The 24,721-nt window shown below is 42.3% G+C and overlaps 1 protein-coding gene across 6 annotated transcripts in view; it reads left to right on the top strand.

Annotated features, from left to right (window-relative positions):
• The window catches only part of LOC138948802 (golgin subfamily A member 4-like), a 97,897-nt gene extending 73,730 nt beyond the window's left edge, over nucleotides 1-24,167 (top strand). For 4 of the 6 annotated variants that reach the window (XM_070320422.1, XM_070320421.1, XM_070320424.1 and 1 more), the window contains 12 exons: nucleotides 1,030-1,177; nucleotides 2,159-3,063; nucleotides 3,491-3,700; nucleotides 5,117-5,292; nucleotides 6,459-6,550; nucleotides 8,389-8,520; nucleotides 11,486-11,605; nucleotides 12,235-12,576; nucleotides 14,220-14,392; nucleotides 18,386-18,544; nucleotides 19,785-19,923; nucleotides 23,294-24,167. In XM_070320422.1, the coding sequence (XP_070176523.1) occupies nucleotides 1,030-1,177; nucleotides 2,159-3,063; nucleotides 3,491-3,700; nucleotides 5,117-5,292; nucleotides 6,459-6,550; nucleotides 8,389-8,520; nucleotides 11,486-11,605; nucleotides 12,235-12,576; nucleotides 14,220-14,392; nucleotides 18,386-18,544; nucleotides 19,785-19,923; nucleotides 23,294-23,415 (2,718 nt within the window). In that variant the 3' untranslated portion in view covers nucleotides 23,416-24,167. Of the gene's footprint in view, nucleotides 1-1,029; nucleotides 1,178-2,158; nucleotides 3,064-3,490; nucleotides 3,701-5,116; nucleotides 5,293-6,458; nucleotides 6,551-8,388; nucleotides 8,521-11,485; nucleotides 11,606-12,234; nucleotides 12,577-14,219; nucleotides 14,393-18,385; nucleotides 18,545-19,784; nucleotides 19,924-20,313; nucleotides 20,778-22,279; nucleotides 23,103-23,293 lie in introns of those variants that run through there. The other 2 variants (XM_070320423.1, XM_070320420.1) reach the window with 2 other exon arrangements.
• Nucleotides 24,168-24,721: the final 554 nt, after the last annotated feature.

Genomic DNA, 24,721 nt, shown 5'->3' with positions numbered 1-24,721 from the left:
GAGCCCGAGTCTCAAGCGGCGGCAAAGAAACCAACATCGGCATCTTCCACTGTCAAACGATTTCAGGAAAAATGGTGCAAAGAGTTTCTGTGGTTGCGGACAGAGGGGGAGGGGGAGAACTTTCTCATGTTTTGTGAAGACTGCAAAAAAACACGTCAAAAAAATGGTTACACAAGAGGTTGTCGAAATTTTCAACATTCATCTCTCGAAGACCATTCAAAATCGGTAAGTCATAGAAATGCTGTTGGCTCTGCGCGTGAAAACTTTTTGACAACAAAGACTAGGCGAAAGTGAAACTGTAACAGTAAGTAACTAGTGAGTAAGTCTTCCAGTTGCGTGATTACTATTTGCTTTCCTATTTTATTTCGGAAGTCTCTCTCTCTCTCTCTCTCTCTCTCTCTCTATCACAGCGGCTGCTGATGTGTCACTGTCAAGTTGTGCGACAGTTGCTTTGAGGGGGGGGGGGGGGGGGGGGGGGGGGAGAAAAAACGTCCGCATATCACTGACATTGATTTAATGTATTGTAAGTCATTGTTTGTCTTTTACTGGTTGCCTTGGCAAGCTTACCGATTTTCGTGAGAGCCTTGTAGCCAGCTCATGACGTCATACCGGTTTGAAAAATACCTAGCGCGATCACTGTAACAGAACAGTTGTGCATACTTCTGGAATGCTTGCACACACTTTCGTCTGCCTCTCTCTCATACTCTCTCTATGTCTTGCTCTCTCTCACTCCCTCTCTCCTTCAGACACAAACAACACACATACATGCATGCACACATGCACATCTGCATGTACACACACACAAAACACACACACACACACACACACACACACACACACACACACACACACCCACACATACACACATACATACATACATACATACATACATACATACATACATACATACATACATACATACATACATACATACATACATACATACATACATACATACATACATACATACATACATACACACACACACACACACAAACAAACAAACACTCATGCCTGTTCTGTCTCCAGGTGAACCCCGAAGGCAACGGCCCTGGTTCAGAGGAGAGCAGCGGGGAGGAGAGTTGTGACGGGGAGATGAGACTTCTCCAGCTTCACCTGGCGGAGCTCCAACGTCTCCGAGCCAGGATGGAACAATTAGACACCGAGGCCCACAATGGTAGGTTTTCAAAATCGTCTTTGTTTTTTTCTACTGCCTCTTCTGATTTGTTTTTAGGAGTTACCTCTTAGAGGGTCAGGGCCAGTTACACGAAAAAAGCACATGTCTCAGGCCTGAAAGTGGCGAGTAGAAACATGTAACTGGTGAGTAGAAATGTTCATCTACCGTACTTTTCGGACTATAAGGCGATACTTTTTTTTTATTTTTTACTTAAAATCGTGGGGTCGCCTTATACACGACGTCGCCTTATTCTCGGATAAAATAGGTTTCACGAGCACTGTGAACTTGAAATCAATGAGCAACTAACAACCATTTAAGTGAACACAATTCAAGCAATGTTGATCGCCGAAAAAATTACCTGAACACTAATTGCGTTGAAACACGACAGTCGACAGTCGGTCTCTTGACACTTCAACTGGGTACCGCTTCAACTTGCACTTCGACTTTGTCACTGTCAAGATGCCGAAAACGAAGAGAGCTTCATACGATGCTGCCTTCAAGATTAAAGCCATCGATCTTGCGATACGACTGGACTTTCTGTTTGAAACAGTGTTTCCTGCCGATTTTGAGCGGTCGCCATGTTTGATCATTGATGTTGTTGTTGTTTTTTTCTATGTACGATGTTTTTCTTCATTTTTTTCTTTCATGCCATCGCCTTATGCACGACACCATCGCCTTATCCATGGCATCGCCTTATTCTAGGCTTTTTTCATTTTTTTTTTAAAAAGTAGGGGGTGCGCCCTATACACGGCAGCGCCTTATAGTCCGAAAAGTACGGTACTCGCCAAATGCGAGTAAAGTTTCTGAAACAAATTGTTTGTTTGGCGAGTAAAATTTGCTCTCTGGCTAGTACATTTTCAGAATCACTAGCCAAAGGCGAGTACACCATTTGTTGGACTTTCAGGGCTGATAAATTATGTGCATGCTTAATCTATCACCCTTTTTTTTTTTTTAGCAATGATTGTTTTGTTGTGTGTGCAGCTGTACAAGTGACCTCACTGCTCAACGACCAGCACATCCGTCGCATCACAGAGCTGGAGATGACACTGGCACAGCTACGAGACCAGCTGGCCAAGCAGCAAACTCTCGCCCAACAGCGCCAGGTGACCCTCGTCCAACATGAACACGTCATCTCGGAAAGCAAGATCCTCCACGAGCACCAGGAAAAAGAAATGGAACTCTTGCGCGAAAACCTGACAGCGCTGCAAGAGTGCGAGGCACAGCGCGAGCAGGAGCAGGAGGCCGAGGTGGCCGAGCTGCAGCAGCAGGTGACAGCGCTGCACAGCGAGGTTGAAGCGGCGCAGCAACAGGCGAGAGAACTGGAAGAGGAGCTGGAGGAGTCCCAGCAGCGGCGGCAGTCCTACGACGTCAAGTTCTCCAAGTCGCAGCAGCACCTCCAAGACCTGGAGTCGCAGCTCTCCAAGGCCAAGCGCAGGGTGCGCAGCGTAGAGGCAGAGCTGACCAACGCCAAGCAGACGGCGCACACGCTGGAGTCCAGCCTCTCCGACTCGAAGCGCCACCAGGCGGAGCTGCAAAACAAGTACGCCCAGGCGGAGAAAAGTCGCTTCGACCTGGAGAGAGAGCTGGCCAAGTCCATGGAATCGACTCAGTCCTTGGAAGAAGCGGCGGAGAAAAATCGCCAGCAGAACGAACAACTGGCCAGAGCCGCCCAAGCGGAAACGCAGCGCTGCGAGAAGCTGGAGGTACAGCTGAAGCAGGTGGTGCAGGAGAAGCAGCAGATGGAGAGCCTGGCATCGGAGAGCTCGGCGCTGCAAGAGGAGTGCAGGCAGCAGACACAGCGTGCGCAGCACTACCAGGAGCGCATGGCGCACTACGAGCAGTGCATGAGGGACTACCAGCACCGTGTGCACGACTGCGAGGCGCAGGTGGGTTGTTTGCGGCATTATTCGGAGTCTGTAGCGTAGCGTCTGATCTCTTGGGTGTTTTACAGTGGAAGAGACAAAAAGAAGAAAATAAATCATGAATCACGAAGCAGTCATTCCTACTGGTTCCTTGACTGGATTGCCTGAAATATAGACAGCAAAAGCGAAAGTGAGACTTATGTGGAACCAATGTCCTGGCACCTGAGAGAGATAACTAACGCAATGAAATGAACAAGCGATTTTCATCCTTTGTTTTTTAAGCCTAAAAATCAAGCAAAGTCCGCTTCGCCAAGTCTATTTCACAAAACTTTTGCGCTGAATTTTCAGTGAAAAGACTGCGCGAAATCTTTGCGAAGCCAACTTCAGGCTCAGGTAAGGAAAGCTTTCAGATCTCCACATTGTACATTTATTGTTCAACTTGTCATCTCAGGTGCAGCAGCTTCAAGCCAACCTTCAGAGCAGCCAGAGCAAGGAGCACGACTCAGAGAGCAAGCTGCGACAGGCCTTGACCCACATCCAACAGCTTCAGCTGCAGGTCAAGGACGCTGAAGGTCGCGCTCACACCAATGAGAGCATCGCTCACCGTGCCGACACCCTGGCCCGTACCTTGGAAGGTCGTTTGCGAGAAATGGAAGCTAAGGTGTGCATGCTCAGAATCTTTGTTTTCTTCTTCTTCTTCTTTTTCTTTGTTCATGGTCTGAAACTCCCAGCAGACCTGTTTACCCTTACGATTTTGGCGTAATTTATTACGATTTTCTGCAAAAAATACGCCATTCCGCTATCCGTGTCAAGACTACGATTTTCATAAAAAAAAAAAAAAATTTTTTTTTTTTTTTTTTTTTTTAATCAATTCACATGTTTGGCATTGTTTTTTTCAATGGCAAAATGGGGTGAAAAAGCACAGGACTGACCAGAGATCATGTCTGTCTGACGAGACGCTGGAGAGCCTTATTCTAGTGGTGAAGTCTCGCCCTCACTCATTCGGCAAGCGCAAGTACAGTAGAGAAGCGCTTGACACACTGAAAAAGGCCTACTACGAGCAAAAGAAAAAGAATCAGTGATGCATGTGCTTTTGATGGGATCTTCTTTGAAATTATGATGACTACAAAAACTGACTGATGTGTTTTGTTTGTAAATGATGGATATACATGTATGTGCATGATTGCGTTTCGCAGACACAGTTGTCATGTGCCGCGGCGTTGTAATTGGTGACGAATGCTGGATGATTACTATTTTTGTGCCAGGATTACTATTTTTGGTGCTGAGCATTACTCCAAAACACTTATGGGGGTAAACAGGTCTGTCCCAGGTTCACTCATGTTTTTTTTCACGAGTGGATATTTACGTGTATCACCGTTTTTATATCTTCTATTCAGGCAACCATACGCCGATTTCGGGGGAGAATCTTTGTTTTGAATTGTGTGTTTTATTGTTTGGATGTACAGCTGAATTATTATTTTTATATATGCAAGCATGTGAAAGCTGAAAGGGATCATGTGGAAGAAGAGGAAAGAGCAGTGGGGTAGCGTGAAGATTGAGAAAACAAATTTGTTAAAAAATGTGCTAACTCAACTGGTGGCACTTGAAAATGTCCTGTATTATCTACCCGAACTCACAGCAAATATAATTTGTGTCAAATCTAAAGATAATAATAATGCACACTTATTAATCACCCCTTCTCACTAGAGCTCACGGCGATGTGCAATAGCAACAGCGTACACACACTCGCACTCACACACACAGTCACACACACCCACACACTGTCACACACACACACACACTGACACACACACACACTGACACACACACACATACACACTGTCACACACACACACTGTCACACACACACACACACTGTCACACACACACACTGTCACACACACACACACTGTCACACACACACACTGTCACACACACACACACACTGTCACACACACACTGTCACACACACACTGTCACACACACACTGTCACACACACACTGTCACACACACACTGTCACACACACTCACACACTGACACACACACACACTAAATGTGTCATAATGTTCATACAGGTGAGAGACACAGAGGACAGAGCGAGGGACTCTGAGTATGAGCTGAGAGTCAGCCAGTCCACCACCACAGAGATGAACGCCAACATGGATTCCCTCAAACGAGACCTGGACGAGCGAAAGGCCAAGCTCAAGAAGAGAGACGCCCAGCTCAAGAACCTGGTGGAGCAATACAAAAGGTAAGTGGAGGTTTTCTTTCTTCAATGATCAATACTTGGTGAGCCTTATTCCCATGCTTGGAGGAGGGTTGAAGAGGGGAGAGAGACCAGGGATGGTAGGGGTGGAAGTGGGGTGGGGCATTAAAAGAGCATTCCATTTTTGAGGTCAAATTCTTTGTAAAATGTTTTCTATGAGGTTTCTGTGATGCTTTTGAACTTTGGGCATAATTTTGCGCACAAAAGAGGCAAGCTCCGGATTATATAGTGGAACGTTCCTTTTTAAGACCTCAACAATTCTTAGAAAGACATGTCTGGAAAAGGAGGGAGTCTTAAAATGGGAGTAAATTGACACAGACTATGAACAAAAAGAAAACAGAGAGGGAGTCAGATGATACGTAAAGTTTAACGCCCTCACGGTAAAACCATTAGGGGCATGTTCCCGAGATTTACCCCGACTTTTGATAGGAGAGAGGGAGTCTGAAATTTAAAATCTTAAAAGGGTGGTTCCACTGTGTCCATACGTGACTTTGACTACAAGCATTGGCCTCTCGGCACTGCCTACAACAAAAGCTAACCCCTTGATCAGCGTCTACAACTTTTGAGGTGCTAACCCACCGACTTGTCAGCAAGATTGGATATTGTGGTTCATTCATCCTTGTGTTTGGGCGGGGATGTAGCTCAGTCGGTAGCGCGCTGGATTTGTATCCAGTTGGCTGCTGTCAGCGTGAGTTCGTCCCCACGTTCGGCGAGAGATTTGTTTCTCAGAGTCAACTTTGTGTGCAGACTCTCCTCGGTGTCCGAACACCCCCGTGTGTACACGCAAGCTCAAGACCAAGTGCGCACGAAAAAGATCCTGTAATCCATGTCAGAGTTCGGTGGGTTATAGAAACACGAAAATACCCAGCATGCTTCCTCCGAAAACGGCGTATGGCTGCCTAAATGGCGGGGTAAAAAACGGTCATACACGTAAAATTCCACTCGTGCAAAAAACAAACACGAGTGTACGTGGGAGTTTCAGCCCACGAACGCAGAAGAAGAAGATCCTTGTGTTTGGACTGAATAAGAAGTGATTTATGTTTGTGTGTGTGTGTGTGTGGGTGTGTGTGGGTGTGTGTGGGTGTGTGTGTGTGTGTGTGTGTATGTGGGTGTGTGTGTGTGGGTGTGTGTGTGTGGGTGTGTGTGTGCAGGGTGGTGTCCTCGCAGAAGGAGATGGGTCAGTTGAACCACACTCTGAAAACGGAGATCCGGCTGTATGAGAGTATGCACTGTCAGACTGAAGGTGAGTAGGGAACGCACTTTACCATTCTGACATTTTGAGCTTCAAACAAGTCAAATAGTGGATGAATTTTTATTCTGTTAAACTTTTATTGATAAATTCTGTTAATATGTCGAATGAGAAGAAGAAGAAGAAGTTCTGTTAATGTCAGTGATAGTAAATTAGCTGTAAATGTATTTGATCATTAGTGTGGATGGTTGTATCTTTAAAAAAAAAATTCAAAAGGTATGTTATGTGACAGATGTATTGTCAGGGTTCGTACAGGTCATGGAAAACCTGGAAAGTCATGGAATTTGATTTTTAATTTTCCAGGCCTGGAAAGTCATGGAATTTCAATTCAAGTCATGGAAAGTCATGGAATTTAACAAAAATAAGAAAGAAAAAAAATTAACCTTTAGCACGCCAGCGGCGATTTTTGTTGCCCAGTCATTCCCCGATTTGCATCGCCAGCACAAGGCTTGTTCGTATGACCAACTTCTCGTTCGTATTTGCATACGAGAATAACGGTATTTTTAACGGCACTTGAGCCAAAGCGAGGCTCACTTCCTTCCGTTATCTCGTCGTGTCGTCTGCGCTGCATTTGAGTCGGTTTCGTCGAAGTTTTCTGCTTTTGTTTTTGCATCGATAAAGTACTTTAGCGCTTCGACAAGCAAGATGGAGGATGATGAGTTTGAAACTTTCTTTCGAGTTGTTTCTTGACAACAAAAAGTATGCGGAATTGGAACGAATTACCGAGGAAGATCTTCGCAATGAACTGTGTATCGCGGTGAAAAAAATGACAGTTCGTCAAGTCACAGTGACGGTTACGAAACGGAATTTACGAAAGTGCAGATGGATACAAACAGTGGCTGGTCCAGTTTAGTGAAATGACAGGACCAGCAAACATTACCGATAATCTGACTGCGTAGCAAATGCTTGACTTGCTTGTCGAAGAGACACTGCGTAGAAACTGACTCAAATTCAGTGCAAAGCAAGCCAGTGTCAAAACTGGCAGTGACAAGACGTCAAAAGTTTGCGTGTTCGGAAATGGCGACCTGTGGATCTAGTCATGGAAAATGTTATTGAGGCTCATGGAAAGTCATGGAAAAGTCATGGAATTTTGTTTCTAAAAACCAGTCGGGACCCTGTATTGTTTTACCAGGAGTCTATGGCAACTTGAAAATCGTTCCTGAAGCCCTATTCATGGGTGGTTCAAAAAGATGAAAAATTGAAGACAGTTAATAAAAAAAATAATGAAAATGGTATGTTGTACTCGACTCAGTGAGCCGTGAGACAGTTAATACAAAAATAATGAAAATGGCATCTTGTACTAGACTCAGTGAGCCGTGAGACAGTTAATACAAAAATAATGAAAATGGCATCTTGTACTCGAGTCAGTGAGCCGTGAGACAGTTAATACAAAAATAATGAAAATGGCATCTTGTACTCGAGTCAGTGAGCCGTGAGACAGTTAATACAAAAATAATGAAAATGGCATCTTGTACTCGAGTCAGTGAGCCGTGAGACAGTTAATACAAAAATAATGAAAATGGCATCTTGTACTCGAGTCAGTGAGCCGAGAGACAGTTAATACAAAAATAATGAAAATGGTATCTTGTACTCGAGTCAGTGAGCCGTGAGACAGTTAATACAAAAATAATGAAAATGGCATCTTGTACTAGAGTCAGTGAGCCGTGAGACAGTTAATACAAAAATAATGAAAATGGTATCTTGTACTCGAGTCAGTGAGCCGAGAGACAGTTAATACAAAAATAATGAAAATGGTATCTTGCACTAGACTCAGTGAGCCGTGAGACAGTTAATAAAAAAATAATATAAATGGTATGTTGTACTCTACTCAGTGAGCCGTGACAAGAAGGAGGAGCTGATGAAACAGCTGCTCAGTGAGCTGAGTCAGACTCGCCGCCTGGCCGAGGATCTCATTACCAGAATGGAGCACAACAAACGCAACGACAGCCCTTCTTCTAATGGAGGTGGGTAGGGTATTTGAATTAAAAAAAATTCAAAAATTCGTAGACAATTTGAAAAGTCACTTGATTTTTGGAAGGAAGATTAAGGCGATGATGTGCTTGGATGTCAACCTTTACCTATCTGCGTGTACCTTCGTGTACACTACATTGGGGTGTGCACGTTAAAGATCCCACGATTGACAAAAGGGTCTTTCCTGGCAAAATTGTATAGGCATAGATAAAAATGTCCACCAAAATACCCGTGTGACTTGGAATAATAGGCCGTGAAAAGTAGGATATGCGCCGAAATGGCTGCGATCTGCTGGCCGATGTGAATGCGTGATGTATTGTGTAAAACAAATTCCATCTCACACGGCATAAATAAATCCCTGCGCCTTGAATATGTGCGCGATATAAATTGCATAAAATAAAATTTTTAAAAATTAAATAAATCCCTGCGCTTAGAACTGTACCCACGGAATACGCGCGATATAAGCCTCATATTGATTGATTGATTGATTGATTGATTGATTGATCTGCAAGAACCAGTGCAGTCCTCAATGATTAGCAAGGGAGCTTGACACTATAACAACATTTGTGCATCTTACTTTTGTATGCATCTAAGACTTGACTTGTTTATCGATATCGTTGTGGAATTTTGCCGTAACTCAATTCTTGGTGATTTTGATGTTTTTATGCTTTAGACTAATTAAATCATTCTCCATGAGAAAGAACGTTTGACAATGCATGATTTAACATTCTATTATCTTTCTCTCCGTACCAGGAACGAATATAAACACTATTTCATTAAAAAAAGAATCAAATCCAAACGTTCCAACAACCTACCTTTCTTGTTTTTTGATTCTAAAAAAGAATCAGTTTTGTTCTTATCATGAAAAGCTAAAATGAGTTATGTAAACATTTCATGAATACATCGGTCTTAGTTCTTTTGTGAGATTAGGTGTACATTCAGTGGATATGTAACCCCACATTGAAATGATCTAAGCACCATCATTGTTGTGTTGCTTGTTTACATTTAGAGGGAAACGAATAACAAATGACATGAATAGACAATTTTCAGAAATAACTCTGTCAGGTTTGTATGGGCTGTGAAAGAGTGACCTTTTCTTGCAAAACCTCGTACAAACATTGGAGGGGCCAATCACTAGCGTCGGGTTTGTATGGGCAGTGAAAGAGTGACCTTTTCTTGTAAAACCTCGTACAAACATTGGAGGGGCCAATCACTGGCGTCGGGTTTGTATGGGCAGTGAAAGAGTGACCTTTTCTTGCAAAACCTCGTACAAACATTGGAGGGGCCAATCACTGGCGTCGGGTTTGTATGGGCAGTGAAAGAGTGACCTTTTCTTGTAAAACCTCGTACAAACATTGGAGGGGCCAATCACTGGCGTCGGGTTTGTATGGGCAGTGAAAGAGTGACCTTTTCTTGTAAAACCTCATACAAACATTGGAGGGGCCAATCACTAGCGTCGGGTTTGTATGGGCTGTGAAAGAGTGACCTTTTCTTGTAAAACCTTGTACAAACATTGGAGGGGCCAATCACTGGCGTCGGGTTTGTATGGGCAGTGAAAGAGTGACCTTTTCTTGTAAAACCTCGTACAAACATTGAGGGCAGTGAAAGAGTAACCTTTTCTTGTAAAACCTCGTACAAACATTGGAGGGGCCAATCACTGGCGTCGGGTTTGTATGGGCAGTGAAAGAGTGACCTTTTCTTGCAAAACCTTGTACAAACATTGGAGGGGCCAATCACTGGCGTCGGGTTTGTATGGGCTGTGAAAGAGTGACCTTTTCTTGCAAAACCTCGTACAAACATTGGAGGGGCCAATCACTAGCGTCGGGTTTGTATGGGCAGTGAAAGAGTGACCTTTTCTTGTAAAACCTCGTACAAACATTGGAGGGGCCAATCACTGGCGTCGGGTTTGTATGGGCAGTGAAAGAGTGACCTTTTCTTGTAAAACCTCGTACAAACATTGGAGGGGCCAATCACTGGCGTCGGGTTTGTATGGGCTGTGAAAGAGTGACCTTTTCTTGTAAAACCTTGTACAAACATTGGAGGGGCCAATCACTGGCCAGGGGTGTGAAGGAAACATGGGCGTGTTTCCACGTGTTTCTTACAGACCTAATGATTGACAATTTATTTTGCTTGTTTTTACATTTAGTCAAGTTTTGACTAAATGTTTTAACGTAGAGGGTGTGGTGTGTGTCTGTCTGTCTGTCTGTCTGTGCGTGCGTGTGTGTGTGTAGAGCGATTCAGACTAAACTACTGGACCAATCTTTATGAAATTTTACATGAGAGTTCCTGGGAATGATATCCCCGGACGTTTTTTTCGTTTTTTCGATAAATGTCTTTGATGACGTCATATCCGGCTTTTTGTGAAAGTTGGGCGGCACTGTCACACCCTCATTTTTCAATCAAATTGATTGAAATTTTGGCCAAGCAATCTTCGACGAAGGCCGGACTTCGGTATTGCATTTCAGCTTGGTGGCTTAAAAATTAATGAATGACTTTGGTCATTAAAAATCTGAAAATTTAAAAAAAAAAAAAAAATTATAAAACGATCCAAATTTACGTTCATCTTATTCTTTATCATGTTCTGATTCCAAAAACATATAAATATGTTATATTTGGATTAAAAACAAGCTCTGAAAATTAAAAAGATAAAAATTATGATCAAAATTAAATTTCCGAAATCGATTTAAAAACACTTTCATCTTATTCCTTGTTCGTTCCTGATTCCAAAAACATATAGATATGATATGTTTGGATTAAAAACACGCTCAGAAAGTTAAAACGAAGAGAGGTACAGTAAAGCGTGCTATGAAGCACAGCGCAACCGCTACCGCGCCAAACAGGCTCGTCACTTTCACTGCCTTTTGCACTAGCGGCGGACTACGTTCAGTTTTATTCTGTGAGTACCACAGCTTGACTAAATGTAGTAATTTCGCCTTACGCGACTTGTTCTTTTCTCAGGCCCAGAAGCTGCTGACGGCCGTCCAAGCCCCGAGCCGCGTGACAGTGCAAATCTGCAGTGCGTAACCAACATCTTGCGCGTACACACAGACAGTCACAACTCCACCGCTGAAAGTCAGGGTAGGTTGTGGGACTCTGTGTGTGTGTGTGTGTGTTTGTGTTGCTTTTTTATTCTGGCTCTGGGATATTTATTCCTGGATTTTCACGTACTCTTCCGTGTGAGCATTTCTGCTTCAAGGCAGCGGTTGTGTGAAATTATTATTGGTATTTGCTGTGTTTGTTGCAATTCTTTGCTGTTGTATAAATAAGTATTACGCAATCATTGGAAAAAACTAATAGATGAAATGGCTGGGGGAAAAAATAGAGGCTCAAAGGAGTTCTTAACCTTAGCCAAACTTGTTCCGTTTGAAAGTTTTCAATGTAATTGATATTTCATTCTTTGATCTTCAAAATAGTAGCTAACTTGGAAAGGCTTTTGTGAAGTGTTTTCTGTGCAATTGTTCGTTTAGCTTGCTCTTATCTACTTAAATTTCATCAATTCTGTGTTTGACATTTGTTCAATGGGTTGCTTAGTGCAGTTATTGCTGTACCGTAAATCACTTTCTCTTATACTCTCTAGACCAGTCTGTGTGATCTGGTTTGATGTGTGACTCCTGTACTCGCTAACATCTTTCCCCACCTCTGTCTCTTTTCTCTCTTCTCGCTCTCTGCTGCTTCTGGATGTGGGATTTGAACCCTGCCCTCTATAGCCTCGTCGCAAAGCGAACACGGGGGCGAAAGATACAGCGAATCTCCCCCAATCTCCATCCCCCCTGGGTCGGACGCAAGCGGGAAAAGCAGCAGCACGGACACAAGACCCAAGACTCTGATCGGCGAAGGTTCCAACAGCCCGCAGGGAGGACCTTCCAGAAACAGCAGCTCCCACGGACAGACGTCGCTGAAGGGCGACTGGACACAGTTTGCCGAGAACGAGGGCGGGGGACGCAAGAGCTCGGAGGATTTGGGTCACGCCCATTTCAGGTCGTACTCCCACCCGACCAGTCTCAAGTACTGGCGGGACCGACCCAACGCCTCCCTGTCTATGCCGTCAGGTAGATTGCTAGAATTGTTGTGTTTCTGGTACAGATGAGTAGGTGTACGCATGACATAGACATAGCAATATAGACAGAGAAAACTTCATTATCTCAAAAAGAGAAATTCAGGTGTGGTGTATACATACATTGATTGTATCTTACCTGTAGTTTGCCCAAATGTTAAGGTTTTGTTGCTGGGGAAAAATTGTGCGCAGCTTAATTTTCTTTACTTTTACAACAGCGTGTGCTTAACCCTGGGTGGTTGTTTCTCTTTGACCAGACCATTTTATCTGTGTTTGTGTGATACGTTTCTTCTGCTTTTCCTTGGGTTGAGGATGGGTGTGATGTTAAGATTTGCTTCTGAGAGTTTCAAACCAGAGTGTTCTTTTGATGTTGCTGACATCTTTTACTGAGAATTTCATTCTAAGAACTTATAAGTATATTCATAGAAAAGTATAGCTTTTGTTAAAGGCTCACTCCGCCTCGTGATAACAAGACCATCCCTCCACTTGGTCACATACCAAAACTAACAGCCTGGGTGCTCTCTGTGCTCGGTGATAACTTTTCACAGATTTAATTTCGTCAAAAGTCACTGGTGCCTTTTTCGAAAATTATTTCATCAAACAAATTCCAACTCAGCAGAGCAAGCAGTCAGGGTGTTGAGTTTTGGTATAGAACCAAGTGGAGTATTGATTTTATCCCATGTTAAAGCCATGTTAAAGCCATATGTACTCGATGACTATACACGCTAATTGCTTTACCAACAGCTGGAGACAGACTAAATTAAGTTCCCTGCAAAATATTGTGGTCTAGGACCCCTTCAATGTTGAGATATTTGAATTTTCATTTTGATCTGGATCGTCCTATTTATAGATTTGGCAACACATGTAACATTGATGCAAGGGAGAGAACACCGCGGCTTTGTTGACATCATCACTTTTTCAGAGGCTAGAACAAGCTGTAATGCATGTATTATGGTCCGCGCATGGTGACGTATCGTCATTATATGGTCTTATGGTGCGTTTGACATCGATTGTGGGCAAACTACACTTTGTAAACATGGGAGTGCGTTAGTATGCCTTTAAGGTAACTATAATTTGTTGTAAACATTTAAGACATTAGTCAGTTTCTGCACATTTGTTGCATAACATTAAAAGAAACCTTTCAGCCAAAATGAATGGCGCTTGTGAAAAGTACTCAGCATTAGAGAAAAAGTACTTTGCATTAGATAAACCTTTTCTATGCTTTTCAGTACAAGTGAAAGTGGCTTATCCTGGAAAGACACATTCTGTCAAAAATTAATTCACTTTGTCAAAAGTATTTCAAGTTAGAGGAAAGACTGACATCCGATTCTGGAAAAAAAGGAAAGAGAATGCTTAATGTCCTACAGGCTAAATATTTCGCCTCTTAAGGACATTATATGGGTTATATGATAATTCGAGTTTTTACGCCCTCACAGCTTTTGATGAGATACACAAGTGTATGCGTGTTTAGGTGGTATCAGCCATCTGCAGGTCTTTTAAGTGCCATTGTGACGACACTGGGGTGGGATATGGCTTCCGTCTCTGGGTCTGCACATAAAGTTGACCCGTGTCCGTCCCGGCCCGAATTCGAACCTGCAACCATCCTATTCTAACCTTTTTCCTTTGCTTTTGTAACAGCGGGTCCTCGTGTGGAAGTAGACAGCGACATCAGACGTCTGTTTGCTATCAGCGGGTTGGAGGGCTACGAAAAGCTGAAGCGTGAAAACGGAGAACTTCTGGCTACACTCAGCTCCATGCAGGCACGCATGAACGATCGCCTGAAATCCTTCACCGGTGTGTCCATCTCTGAGGTGAGAATTTCATGCAGGAGGAGAAAGAATGGAGGGTGTGGGTGTGGGAGGGGGTATAAATGGCTAGGGAAGAGGAGGGAGGAGAAGGGGGGGATGCAGATGTCATAGTGATTCAAAATTCAAGAATGGGCTACCATGCATGGTTTCCATGGCAACTTGGGTTCAGAAAAATCGCCTCGCACTGACTGAATTGAAGAGTTATAGAATCGTGCACGTGACAGCCATGGTACATCTCGGTGATTTCACAAGAATAAAAGTGTATAATAAAAAAGCTTAATCTTTGATGTTGTTTAATTGCTTTAAGAGAAGGCCCTAAAATACTGTTCTAATGTCAAGAAGAAAAACATTCTCAGGAAAAATCTCTTTTTGGTCAGTACTGGACTTGACTCGAGTGTTCAATTATGATTTTGCTTAATTGCTTTAGAAGGAATCGAGAAGAAACTGTTCAAAATTCACACAACAAATTCTAAGACAGAATCTTGTTTAGTTTAGCCTGTTTTGCCACAGAAGGTTTAAAGCTGTGATACAAGATTAAGTGTTATGAAGTGCAAAACATACTTGCACTTGGTTTACCAGGGGAGTTACGGTTGTTTACTAAATGGCCGAATATGCTGTTTCCCTCAGAACATATCAGTATATAGTGGTTCTGGTTCTGTGTGACAAATCGCTCAATGATGGAAGTGAAAAAGATAGCAAAACATCTAGTAAAGTTTTTTCTACCTTTGTTTACTTTTACAGGTTATAAAGGTGAGTGAGGACTGCCTTTGAGCATGATATTTAAACTCGGTTATTTTGACTGTATCGCTTTGGGGGAAGAATTTCACGTCGGAGAGTTGGTTACTTTTGTTATATGCATGAAGAATAGAGTTCTGGAACAGGTGTGCACTGTTTCATTTGCAGGCATGAGATTTTTCCGCCAGTTAAAAATAAAAAGGGCTCCAGAGATTATTTTAGAGATCCCAAGATTGCACGATTTTGCATCTTTTTTTTCCCCAGGGCAGCATGCTTTTTTCTTTTTTTTTCTCTCACAAGTTTAGGATCTCATGCCCGAATTCTAATGTGACACGTGACTGAAATAAATCGGGGGAAATAGATTCTAAGTTTCTTGGAAGTACCAGATTTTTTCCTTTTATTTCTTGACAAAAATGTTGACTACACGTACATTTTTATTCACTCAATGAATGGGTATACTTAAAATTAGCGTGGTAGGAGATGAATTGAAAAGGCTGATGCAATCGACGGGCGCAGTGGCGTGGTGGTAAGACGTCGGCCTCCTAATCGGGAGGTCGTGAGTTCGAATCCCGGTCGCTGCTGCCTGGTGGGTTAAGAGTGGAGATTTTTCCGATCTCCCAGGTCAGCTTATGTGCAGACCTGCTAGTGACTTAACCCCCTTCGTGTGTACACGCAAGCACAAGACCAAGTGCGTACGGAAAAGATCCTGTAATCCATGTCGGAGTTCGGTGGGTTATGGAAACACGAAAATACCCAGCATGCCTACTCAATGAAAGCGGAGTGAAGCTGACTATGCTCTCAGAGTATAGTGTGGGGAACCCAAATGGGCAAAACAAGCTCACACGTAACCAGACAAATTCTGGAACGCTGAAGAAGAAGAAGAAGCTGATGTAATCACTTTTCCGATTCATGACTTTGGTGTACGGGGTTTGCCATGGTATTAATCCCATAACCCCACATACCTTTTGACTTGCATGTATACAGTGGAACCCCCCCCCCCCTTTTAAGACCTAAAAATGTGACAAAATATAGTCTTAAAAAGGAGGGAGTCTTAAAATGGGGGTACATTTACAGAGGTTATGAACAGTAAGTCTGAAAAAGCTACGTCTTAGAAGGAGGAAGTCTTAAATTGGGGGGTCTTAAAAGGGGGGTTCCACTGTATGACTTTCTCAGTCAATTATCAGATAAATCATGGACTTCTTTCTCATGGTTGGTAAATGTGCGGAACTTCACAGAGATTGAATGAAGTTTTCATACCACTGTTGCCACTGGCGTCTTTGAAGAAAAGGCCTTCATTAAGACCCATCATCTTATTTTTTTAAACACATTTAGCTGCTCACTATCTAGTATAGGGAAAGGATATAGTATTATCATGGGTGGGATTCTTCTGGTATATGCCGGAAATCCGAAATCGATTATGGCCTCTTTTTTTTCTCTTTTTTTTTTTTGGGGGGGGGGGGGGGGTTCGGTTTCAGGATTCATGACATTTCAGTCCCACCCATTTATTATAAGGGATACTTTTTTTCTCCAATGATTTATTATAAATACAATGGATGCAGAAGGTAGAGACATTTAGCAATATCTTTTACTACTGCATGATATGCTAGCATTCTGATCTGAAAATGTTTATCGTTCTAGTGCCTTGAGTTAGTTCTAACATGCGTAGACAGCTGTAGCGCAAAACAGAAATGACTTCTGCTATTTAGCTATTTGCATGCGGAGCGGTTGTATTTGTGTTCTGAGATTGAAAAAAAAAATGAAAAAAGAAGAACTAATAAGTTGTGGTTACTTTTCCCCCCACTTTTAGCAGTATTTTTCTCTGCCTCAAATAACAAAATGCATGCATTGGTTGAAGAGTCACCTCTTCCCTCATTTATCGTTGTACCTCCCTCCCTCTCCTCCCCCATCCGGTTATTTCCCCTGGTCCCCATATCTACGTTGCTTGCATGCTTCTTGGTAGTCATCAGTATAGACTCACATGGGAAATCAGTTGTACAGGTTCAGATTCTCACAGTACATGATGACCCGCAGCTCAAACTTAACAAATATTTTCTTTGTACTTGTAACTTTATGTACTTGACTATTAAGCAGTTTGATGCCATACACAATTACAAATGAATAGAACCATGCATATAAACTGTAACTTTTTCTATGCTATATTATATCAGCATTGTATTTATCTGATTTTGAATTAAGCTTACAACTCTTGCACTATTCTGTACTTTTATTTCTGTACATGTACCTCCAAGGTAAAGATGACGCCCACACCCCAACAGGGTTAACCTGTCTTGTCATCGCTGAATCTTACACCATGGGCATTATTAGCTGTCGCTTGGTTTTGTTAAAGGAAACTTCTGAAATTAGCAAGCAGGAAATTAGCAAGCAGGACCCCCCCCGCGGGTTAGGGGGAAGAATTTACCCGATGCTCCCCAGCATGTCGTAAGAGGCGACTAACAGATTCTGTTTCTCCTTTTACCCTTGTTAAGTGTTTCTTGTATAGAATATAGTCAATGTTTGTAAAGATTTTAGTCAAGCAGTATGAAAGAAATGTTAAGTCCTTTGTACTGGAAACTTGCATTCTCCCAGTAAGGTCATACATTGTACTACGTTGCAAGCCCCTGGAGCAAATTTTTGATTAGTGCTTTTGTGAACAAGAAACAATTAACAAGTGGCTCTATCCCATCTCCCCCCTTTTCCCGTCACGATATAACCTTCGTGGTTGAAAACGACGTTAAACACCAAATAAAGAAAAGAAAGAAAGCAAGCAGGATAGTTAGGTTTTGTCCTAGCTAAATTTGATTGCATTGGCTAAATAGATTGTGCTTCATGATTTTAAAAGATACTTCCAAAAGAAACATTGGATAAAGTCAGTTTTTCAGCCAAGGCTGTGTGAGATTTTCAACTTTTGTTATTCCATATCAGCACTCAAAGGCTGGTAAAACTATCACATAGTGTGGGAGACGGATGTTCTTTTCAAATCAATCATGGATACTGTGTCTGTCGACTGCATCAGAGGTTAAAAAGGAACTATGGGAATCGGAGATTAGTAAAAAATACAGGTTAAGGTTGCAAATAACTTTTTCAGAAATTCCTTTGCTGATGGTAAAGTGAGACCAAAAATACTTTCAAGGAGATAAAGTATACGTATACAAGCTTTTGATCTTGACAGATTTGAATCTGTTTTAGTTTTGCCACGGCGATGAAGTATGCAAGCTTTAAATTCCTGTAGACTTGACATTCCGTCTGTTTTGTTTAATGCAGAGCGTAGAATACAGCACTCTACGAGAATTGCAAATGTCGTCCCAAAACCTACGCATCTGTGCTGAAGAGGAAGGGCGTCTGCTAAGCTGCTTCTGGCTGACACAGTTACCTCCCATCAACGCCCGCGGCGAGTTCTATGACCCTAAGCTGGCCGACGAGGTGAGGTTTCTGGATAAATGGGGCGGTTTAGAAGTGATGTTAATCGTGATCAATCTACTCATCGGTGGGCAGACCGAGCTGAACAGCCTTGGTAGACAGTCGATCTAGGGGAGGGACCCCCGATAAACGTCCATGGCCGAAAACGGAGGTGCAGGATCCATGCGGTGCCTAACTGCTGCACCACGTACCAAACGCTTCATGACTGACTATCATTATCAATTGTCGTTTGAGTAGGTCTTAATCACACACTCCTTCCCCTGTGAACGATCGTGTCAACCAAGACATGGAATGAGAGCGTCCCTCCACTTGAACGCACACCTAAAATACACAGCCTGGTTGCAGTCTGGCGAACTTTTTTTGTTGTTGCCTGCATTGATTTTGCATGTACAATGGTGTTTGTACAGTAATACAAAATAAATCAAGGAAAAATTCCTTCTCTGCACAGAAAGTAGCCAGGTCATTAAATTTTGCCGGGGAGAGATGACTCACTTGATTGCAGCGCTGGCTTTGAAACTGGTTGTCATGATCTGTGTTGGTTTGGCCCCCATGTTCAACAAGGGATTTGTTTCCCAGAGTCAACTTTCTTCAATCTCCTCGGTGCCTGAAGACCCCACCCTGTGCCTGAAGACCCCACCCTGTGCCTGAAGACCCCACCCTGTGCCTGAAGACCCCACCATGTGCCTGAAGACCCCACCATATGCACGCATGCGCACAATAAAGATCCTAAGGTCAAAGTGAAAGTCTCAGGGCTTGGAAACATGAACACAGAAAAAACGGGAAAAAATGGGAAGCGCTGTACTGTATAGCTGCTTGTTTTCCCCGGGAGAAAAAACCCCGGATTTCCATGAGGGTAACCTCACAGGACTTTATACCTTATCCTTATGAATTCAAGTGTAAAGATGCGCTTATACCATGTGAAAAGCTTGAACTGATAAGGGCCAAGGTGCACAAAGCGAAACTGGGTGCCGCCCAACTGGGTGGGAACAAACGGCATGGTCTGATTGGTTGAAATCACAACAAATCTGAATTTCAACTAATCCGACCTTGTGGCTGCGTACTACCTATTTGGGTGGCACCCAGTTTTGCTTGGTGCACCTCAGACCTGGTGGCTGACATGAAGGGTTACACGGGGAAAAAAAAAGATAAAGAGATGATAAAAGTTTAAAATAATGTCTGATAGCGGAGAAGAGAGCACACACTAACAGTGGTTTTGACTAGTGGGTTACTGCCCCTGTTTCAGAACGAGGGCCTGAAGGTGGAGCTGAGGAAGCAGAAGTCTCGCTACGACCTCCTGGCGCACACCGTCCGCGAGCAGCAGGAGAGACTCCACGCCACCAACGCCCTCCGCAAGAAATGGGAAACCACTCTCTACAAGCAATGTGAGTTATTGCCCCTTTGTGCAAGCAATATGAGCCTGAAAGACTTGTTGGTGTGAGTTTTAAAGGATTAATTTTTTTTTTAATGAAAGATACACGTGGGGAAACTATTGATATTAGACAATTTGAGTCATTGCGTATCTTCTTTGTCTTTTTACATTTAGTCAAGTTTTTTGTTTGTTTGATCTGGAAGTGTTTGAACGTTTTACTGTAAATTGTGCCTTATGGACTTTTGAAGTAATGTTGATCAGAAGGTAGAATTTCCTGACCATGATTGCAGTTTTGCCATCCAGAGAGACCAATCTGCGATTTGTTCCTTGATCTACTCCCGTTGCTTTCAGTTTTTCCTGCCTTTTGCATGCCAAGAGTTTGAGCTGCATGTACTTTTTTCAGATGAGCATTTTCTGCAGCATCAGTTGCGCACACCACCTGGTGGTGGAACTGCGGCCACCATTGCACCGTTTGTGCCGTCCTTCAGGCATGTGTAGCACACCAGTTTGCTGTGTCGTGTGTTGCAAAGTGTGTGCTGTGTAGTGTGTTGCACAGTGTAGTACTGAGCACTGTGGTTCAAAACTCTTCTCCTTTTCCTTTTTTCATCAGCTTTGCGTATTGACTCAATGACTGCAGAACTCCTTGTGTGTAGTCTGAAACAGTATACAGCGGTGTAGCCCTCTTGTGCACGGGGGGGTTGGGTAGTGGCAGATAGATAACCTCGGAGCTCTCAGTATGAGCACTTTTATGTCCCAAAAAAGTCTATGGTGAATCCAAAAGACAAGTTTGTGAATAAAATGTTTGTTTAGATTTACTGACAAAATACAAGCATTACAAAAGCAGATGAATAGAATGGAGAGAGATGTGATGAGAACATTCAGTTGTTTTGAGGTGGATGGGGCTTAGGGTGGAGGGCATGTGTGTACGGAGGGGAGAGGGGGGGGAGAAAGAGAGAGAATACAAGAGGGATTTTTTATTTGTGTATGACCAGCAGATTTAAAGAAGGGAGCAAACGTAAGACTGAGAGAGTCTGTGTGTGGCAGGTTGTACCGCAGTTAGATGCATGATTGTTAAGCAGACAGTGTTCAGAACTCACAATTGTATTTTTATCAAAGAAACAATACTTTGGGGGGGGGGCATTTTGCAGACAACTCAACTTTTCATACAGTATCAATAATCTTTATTCCCGCAGTGGGGCACTGCGGTTATGAAATTAAAGGCCCCTCCTGTTTTTGGAACCGCAGGAGCTTTCTAGTTTGCTGTTAGGTAGATTTTTGGTTCCTCTTTCCTGTCATGCTCTCTTTTTCTTCATGAATTCTTTTCTTTTTTCTGCCTTCTTGCTCATTCACCTGTATTTTTTCCAAAAATCTCTTCTCTTGCCGCTTGTCTCGCGATTCATGTATAGTTTAATCTGTTAGTGTTCTGATGTAAGTCCAGCAGTAGATAGGTTAAGCCTATTTTAACATACTGGAAACTGGTAATCTTCCAGTAGGTATTAATTTAGTTTTACTAAAGCCTGCTGGGACACAAGTAATGGGTTAGTGCATTTGTAAACAGGAATCGCTTGACAAGTGGCCCCCTTCATCCCCCCCTTCCTCGTCCTGATATGGCTCTGCGTAGTCGGCTGGACGTTAAGCAACAAATAAACAAACAAACAATAATCTTTATCCTGATTTACAGATAACTACATTGTTCCCTGTTTATATGTGTATTCCTTTTACTAATGATCTACATGTATCTCCTGTCACTGTTACCATTATCAATATCCCTTAAATAACAGTACAAAAAGAAAGGTTAGAAAAGGTATTCTTTTGAGCAGAACATGATAACTGGCAAAACAAGAAATGAATGCTGCTCTTCATATACATTTCTGAACATAGGCGCTGGCACAATTTTCAGCCAAAGCAAATCATAGCATTGCCCAGTCAAAAAGGAATGGAAAAAGGGTGAACAAAAAAGTACCCCGCAAAAAAATGTGATGTCAGACTTAGCGAAAGAAAAATGCAAATGGATAGTGTGATGTAGATATTGCCAAAATAAAAGGGGATGGGATTAGATTGAGAAATCTTTGTGTGTGTGTGATAGAGAAAGAGAGAGAAATTTGTACACATGGACAGATCAAATAAGGTCTGCTTTCGTCCATACCTGTCCTGAATCTTGTGTGTTCTTTTAGTATTGCACATACTCAAAATTAAAACCTTGCCAATACCTCTACTGTGCTTCACGTTTGCAGTGGACAGTTTGCAGTGGTGAACTTTCTTAGCTGCAGTATTCCACTATTTTTTATTTATTTTATTTTTTTGATAAACCTTGTGCTTTTCTTTTCTGTATTTTCCCCTTTCTCTGTCATTTTATTCCTTCCTTCCAGTGATGACTTGGAAGGGGAGTGGGAAGGGAGGCGAAGACAGCAAGTGGTAGTTAAGTCCCTTGTTTTGTTGTGGCCATGTTTGATTTTCCAGAGAAAGGAAAAGTTGCTGTTAGTGAAAATATTTGGCTAATGTGATTTTGAGTTTAAAAAAGTGTTCACGAGGGAGTTTGGTTGCTTGCAGGTGTTTTTGATTTTTAAACTTTTCATTTTGTTTCATGCTTTAATACTGTATTGGGGATCAAGTTCAAGAATGAATTTTGATATGGTTTTGAAGAAAAGAGAATGAACAGTTCATGTACATTTATAATGTGCATGCAACAATGTGTTTAATTCAATATTACTAGTTTGTGTTAAGGGCAGGAGCTACCTTCAAATACACCATTTTTCTCTTCAAGTCATATGACTACAGCATTCATGAAACAGAACTTTGTGTTTGTGTTAAAATTCAGTGTGCTTTTGCTTCAATGTATGTAGAGTAATAGTATATGATAAAAAAAAAAAAAGTGCTTTTAGATTGACTTAGTAAAAATTATTAAATGAAAAATAAGCCAAGCGTTGAATCGAAACATGTTGGTTCACGGATGACAAGATAATTTCAACACTATTCATCAGAATGATTTGAACTTTGACCTTGTTTCAAGCGTTTCACTAATTTGGCTCAATTGGTTTGGCTCACAAACATTCAGATTCTTGGGACGTCATTGCTTCTTTCACTCTCTCTCTCTCTCTCTCTCTCTCTCTCTCTCTCTCTCTCTCTCTCTCTCTCTCTCTCTCTCTCTCTCTCTCTCTCTCTGCTCAAGGACAGATTGCAAGAAAAGGCCTAACCTTAAATCTTAATCCTTGTTAAATAAAGTTCAGCTCTCTCTCTCTCTCTCTCTCTCTCTCTCTCTCTCTCTCTCTCTCTCTCTCTCTCTCTCTCTCTCTCTCTCTCTCTCTCTCTCTCTCTCTCTCTCTCTCTCTCTCTCCCATTTGGCTGTCAAAAAGATGTTAACGCTTTGTTTTGTATTTTTACAGTGAGCCACACAGCGGGGGTGTTGGAACAATCGAAGGAAAACTTTGACGAAGCCGGCCTGGTTCCAGCGAAGAAAAAATCCCCCCGAAAATCCCCAGCACAGCCCATCAAAGACAAAAACTGAATCAGGCAGCACCTCAGTGATGCTAAGTTGCAGCCCCGGACACCACAGCATGATGTGTTCCCACTCCACAAAATAATTGCTTCTTGAAATATATTATAATTTGTCGACTCAAGGAGGAGAATGTTCAAAAAGTTCATTCTTATTCTAACTGTCAACGATCTGTTGAATATCGAATCTTGTGCTATGAGACATATTGTTCTGATAAGTCATCACACCACAAAATATCTGCCACTTAAATATTATATTCTTTGCCGAAGGAGATGAATCTTCAGAATATTTAATTTTGTGCTAAGAGACACCATGTTCTAACATGTTGTTACGCCACAAAATATTTACCACTTAAATATATTCTTTCCTGAAGGAGATGAATCTTCAGAATATCTAATTTTGTGCTGAGAGACAGCCTGTTCTTACAAGTCTCCACACCACAAAGTATTTCCCACTGCAATATTATTTTGTGGACAGAAGGAGAAGAATCTATGAATATCAGATTTTGTGCGGAGGGCCATTGTTCGAACAGTGTCTGAGGTGACTCCGGTATTTAATTGACTTTGTCGTGTGAGTTTGGTCACAATTATCGAACGTTTGTAAGATGCATGTTTAATCAACTGCTGGTGGGAAAGCTTATGGCTTCTGTGACAAAAGGTGCCTGTTAAAAGCCAAAGTCGTTTTCTTTCAGAATAATGATGCCATTGCCTCATAGTGAGGATTATTTTTCTGTTCAATAAAGTTTTCAGTAAGGTGAACGATTCTGCAGGAATGTAACTTAATTTGTTATACTGGGACCAATGAGAAGAAATGTTTCATTTGAAGAATGCATGTCCTGAGTATATTTCATGCAGAATCCTTTCTTCCAGTTTGTGTGTGTGAGAGAGAGAGTGCATGTGTGTGCGTGTATGTGACGTCGATGCCAGGAAGTCGTGTGTACATTATTTTTTGCTGTCATTAATACTTGTAATCAGAGGACAAAAAAAATCATGGTTCAGTTACGTTCAATGGCATAACCTGCGTGTTCTTACATTTAGCTTTACGTTTGCTTCTATCTGCCTTAGTTAGGCTTTATGTTCCTTTTGTTTGTTGTTGCAAAGCCTTGTAAAGGCATTTATTCTCCATCCGAAAAAAAAAAAAGCTTTTGCAATTTTTGACTCACATGCGAAGCAAAAGTGAGTCTATGTACTCACCCGAGTCGTCCGTCCGTCCGTCCGTCCGGCCGGCCGGCCGGCCGTCCGGCCGTCCGGAAAACTTTAACGTTGGATATTTCTTGGATACTATTCAGTCTATCAGTACCAAATTTGGCAAGATGGTG

The sequence above is a fragment of the Littorina saxatilis genome, linkage group LG15 (genome assembly GCF_037325665.1).
Source record: "Littorina saxatilis isolate snail1 linkage group LG15, US_GU_Lsax_2.0, whole genome shotgun sequence".
In the NCBI taxonomy this organism is placed as follows: Eukaryota; Metazoa; Mollusca; class Gastropoda; order Littorinimorpha; family Littorinidae; genus Littorina; species Littorina saxatilis.
This window is presented reverse-complemented; position numbering and strand designations above follow the sequence as displayed.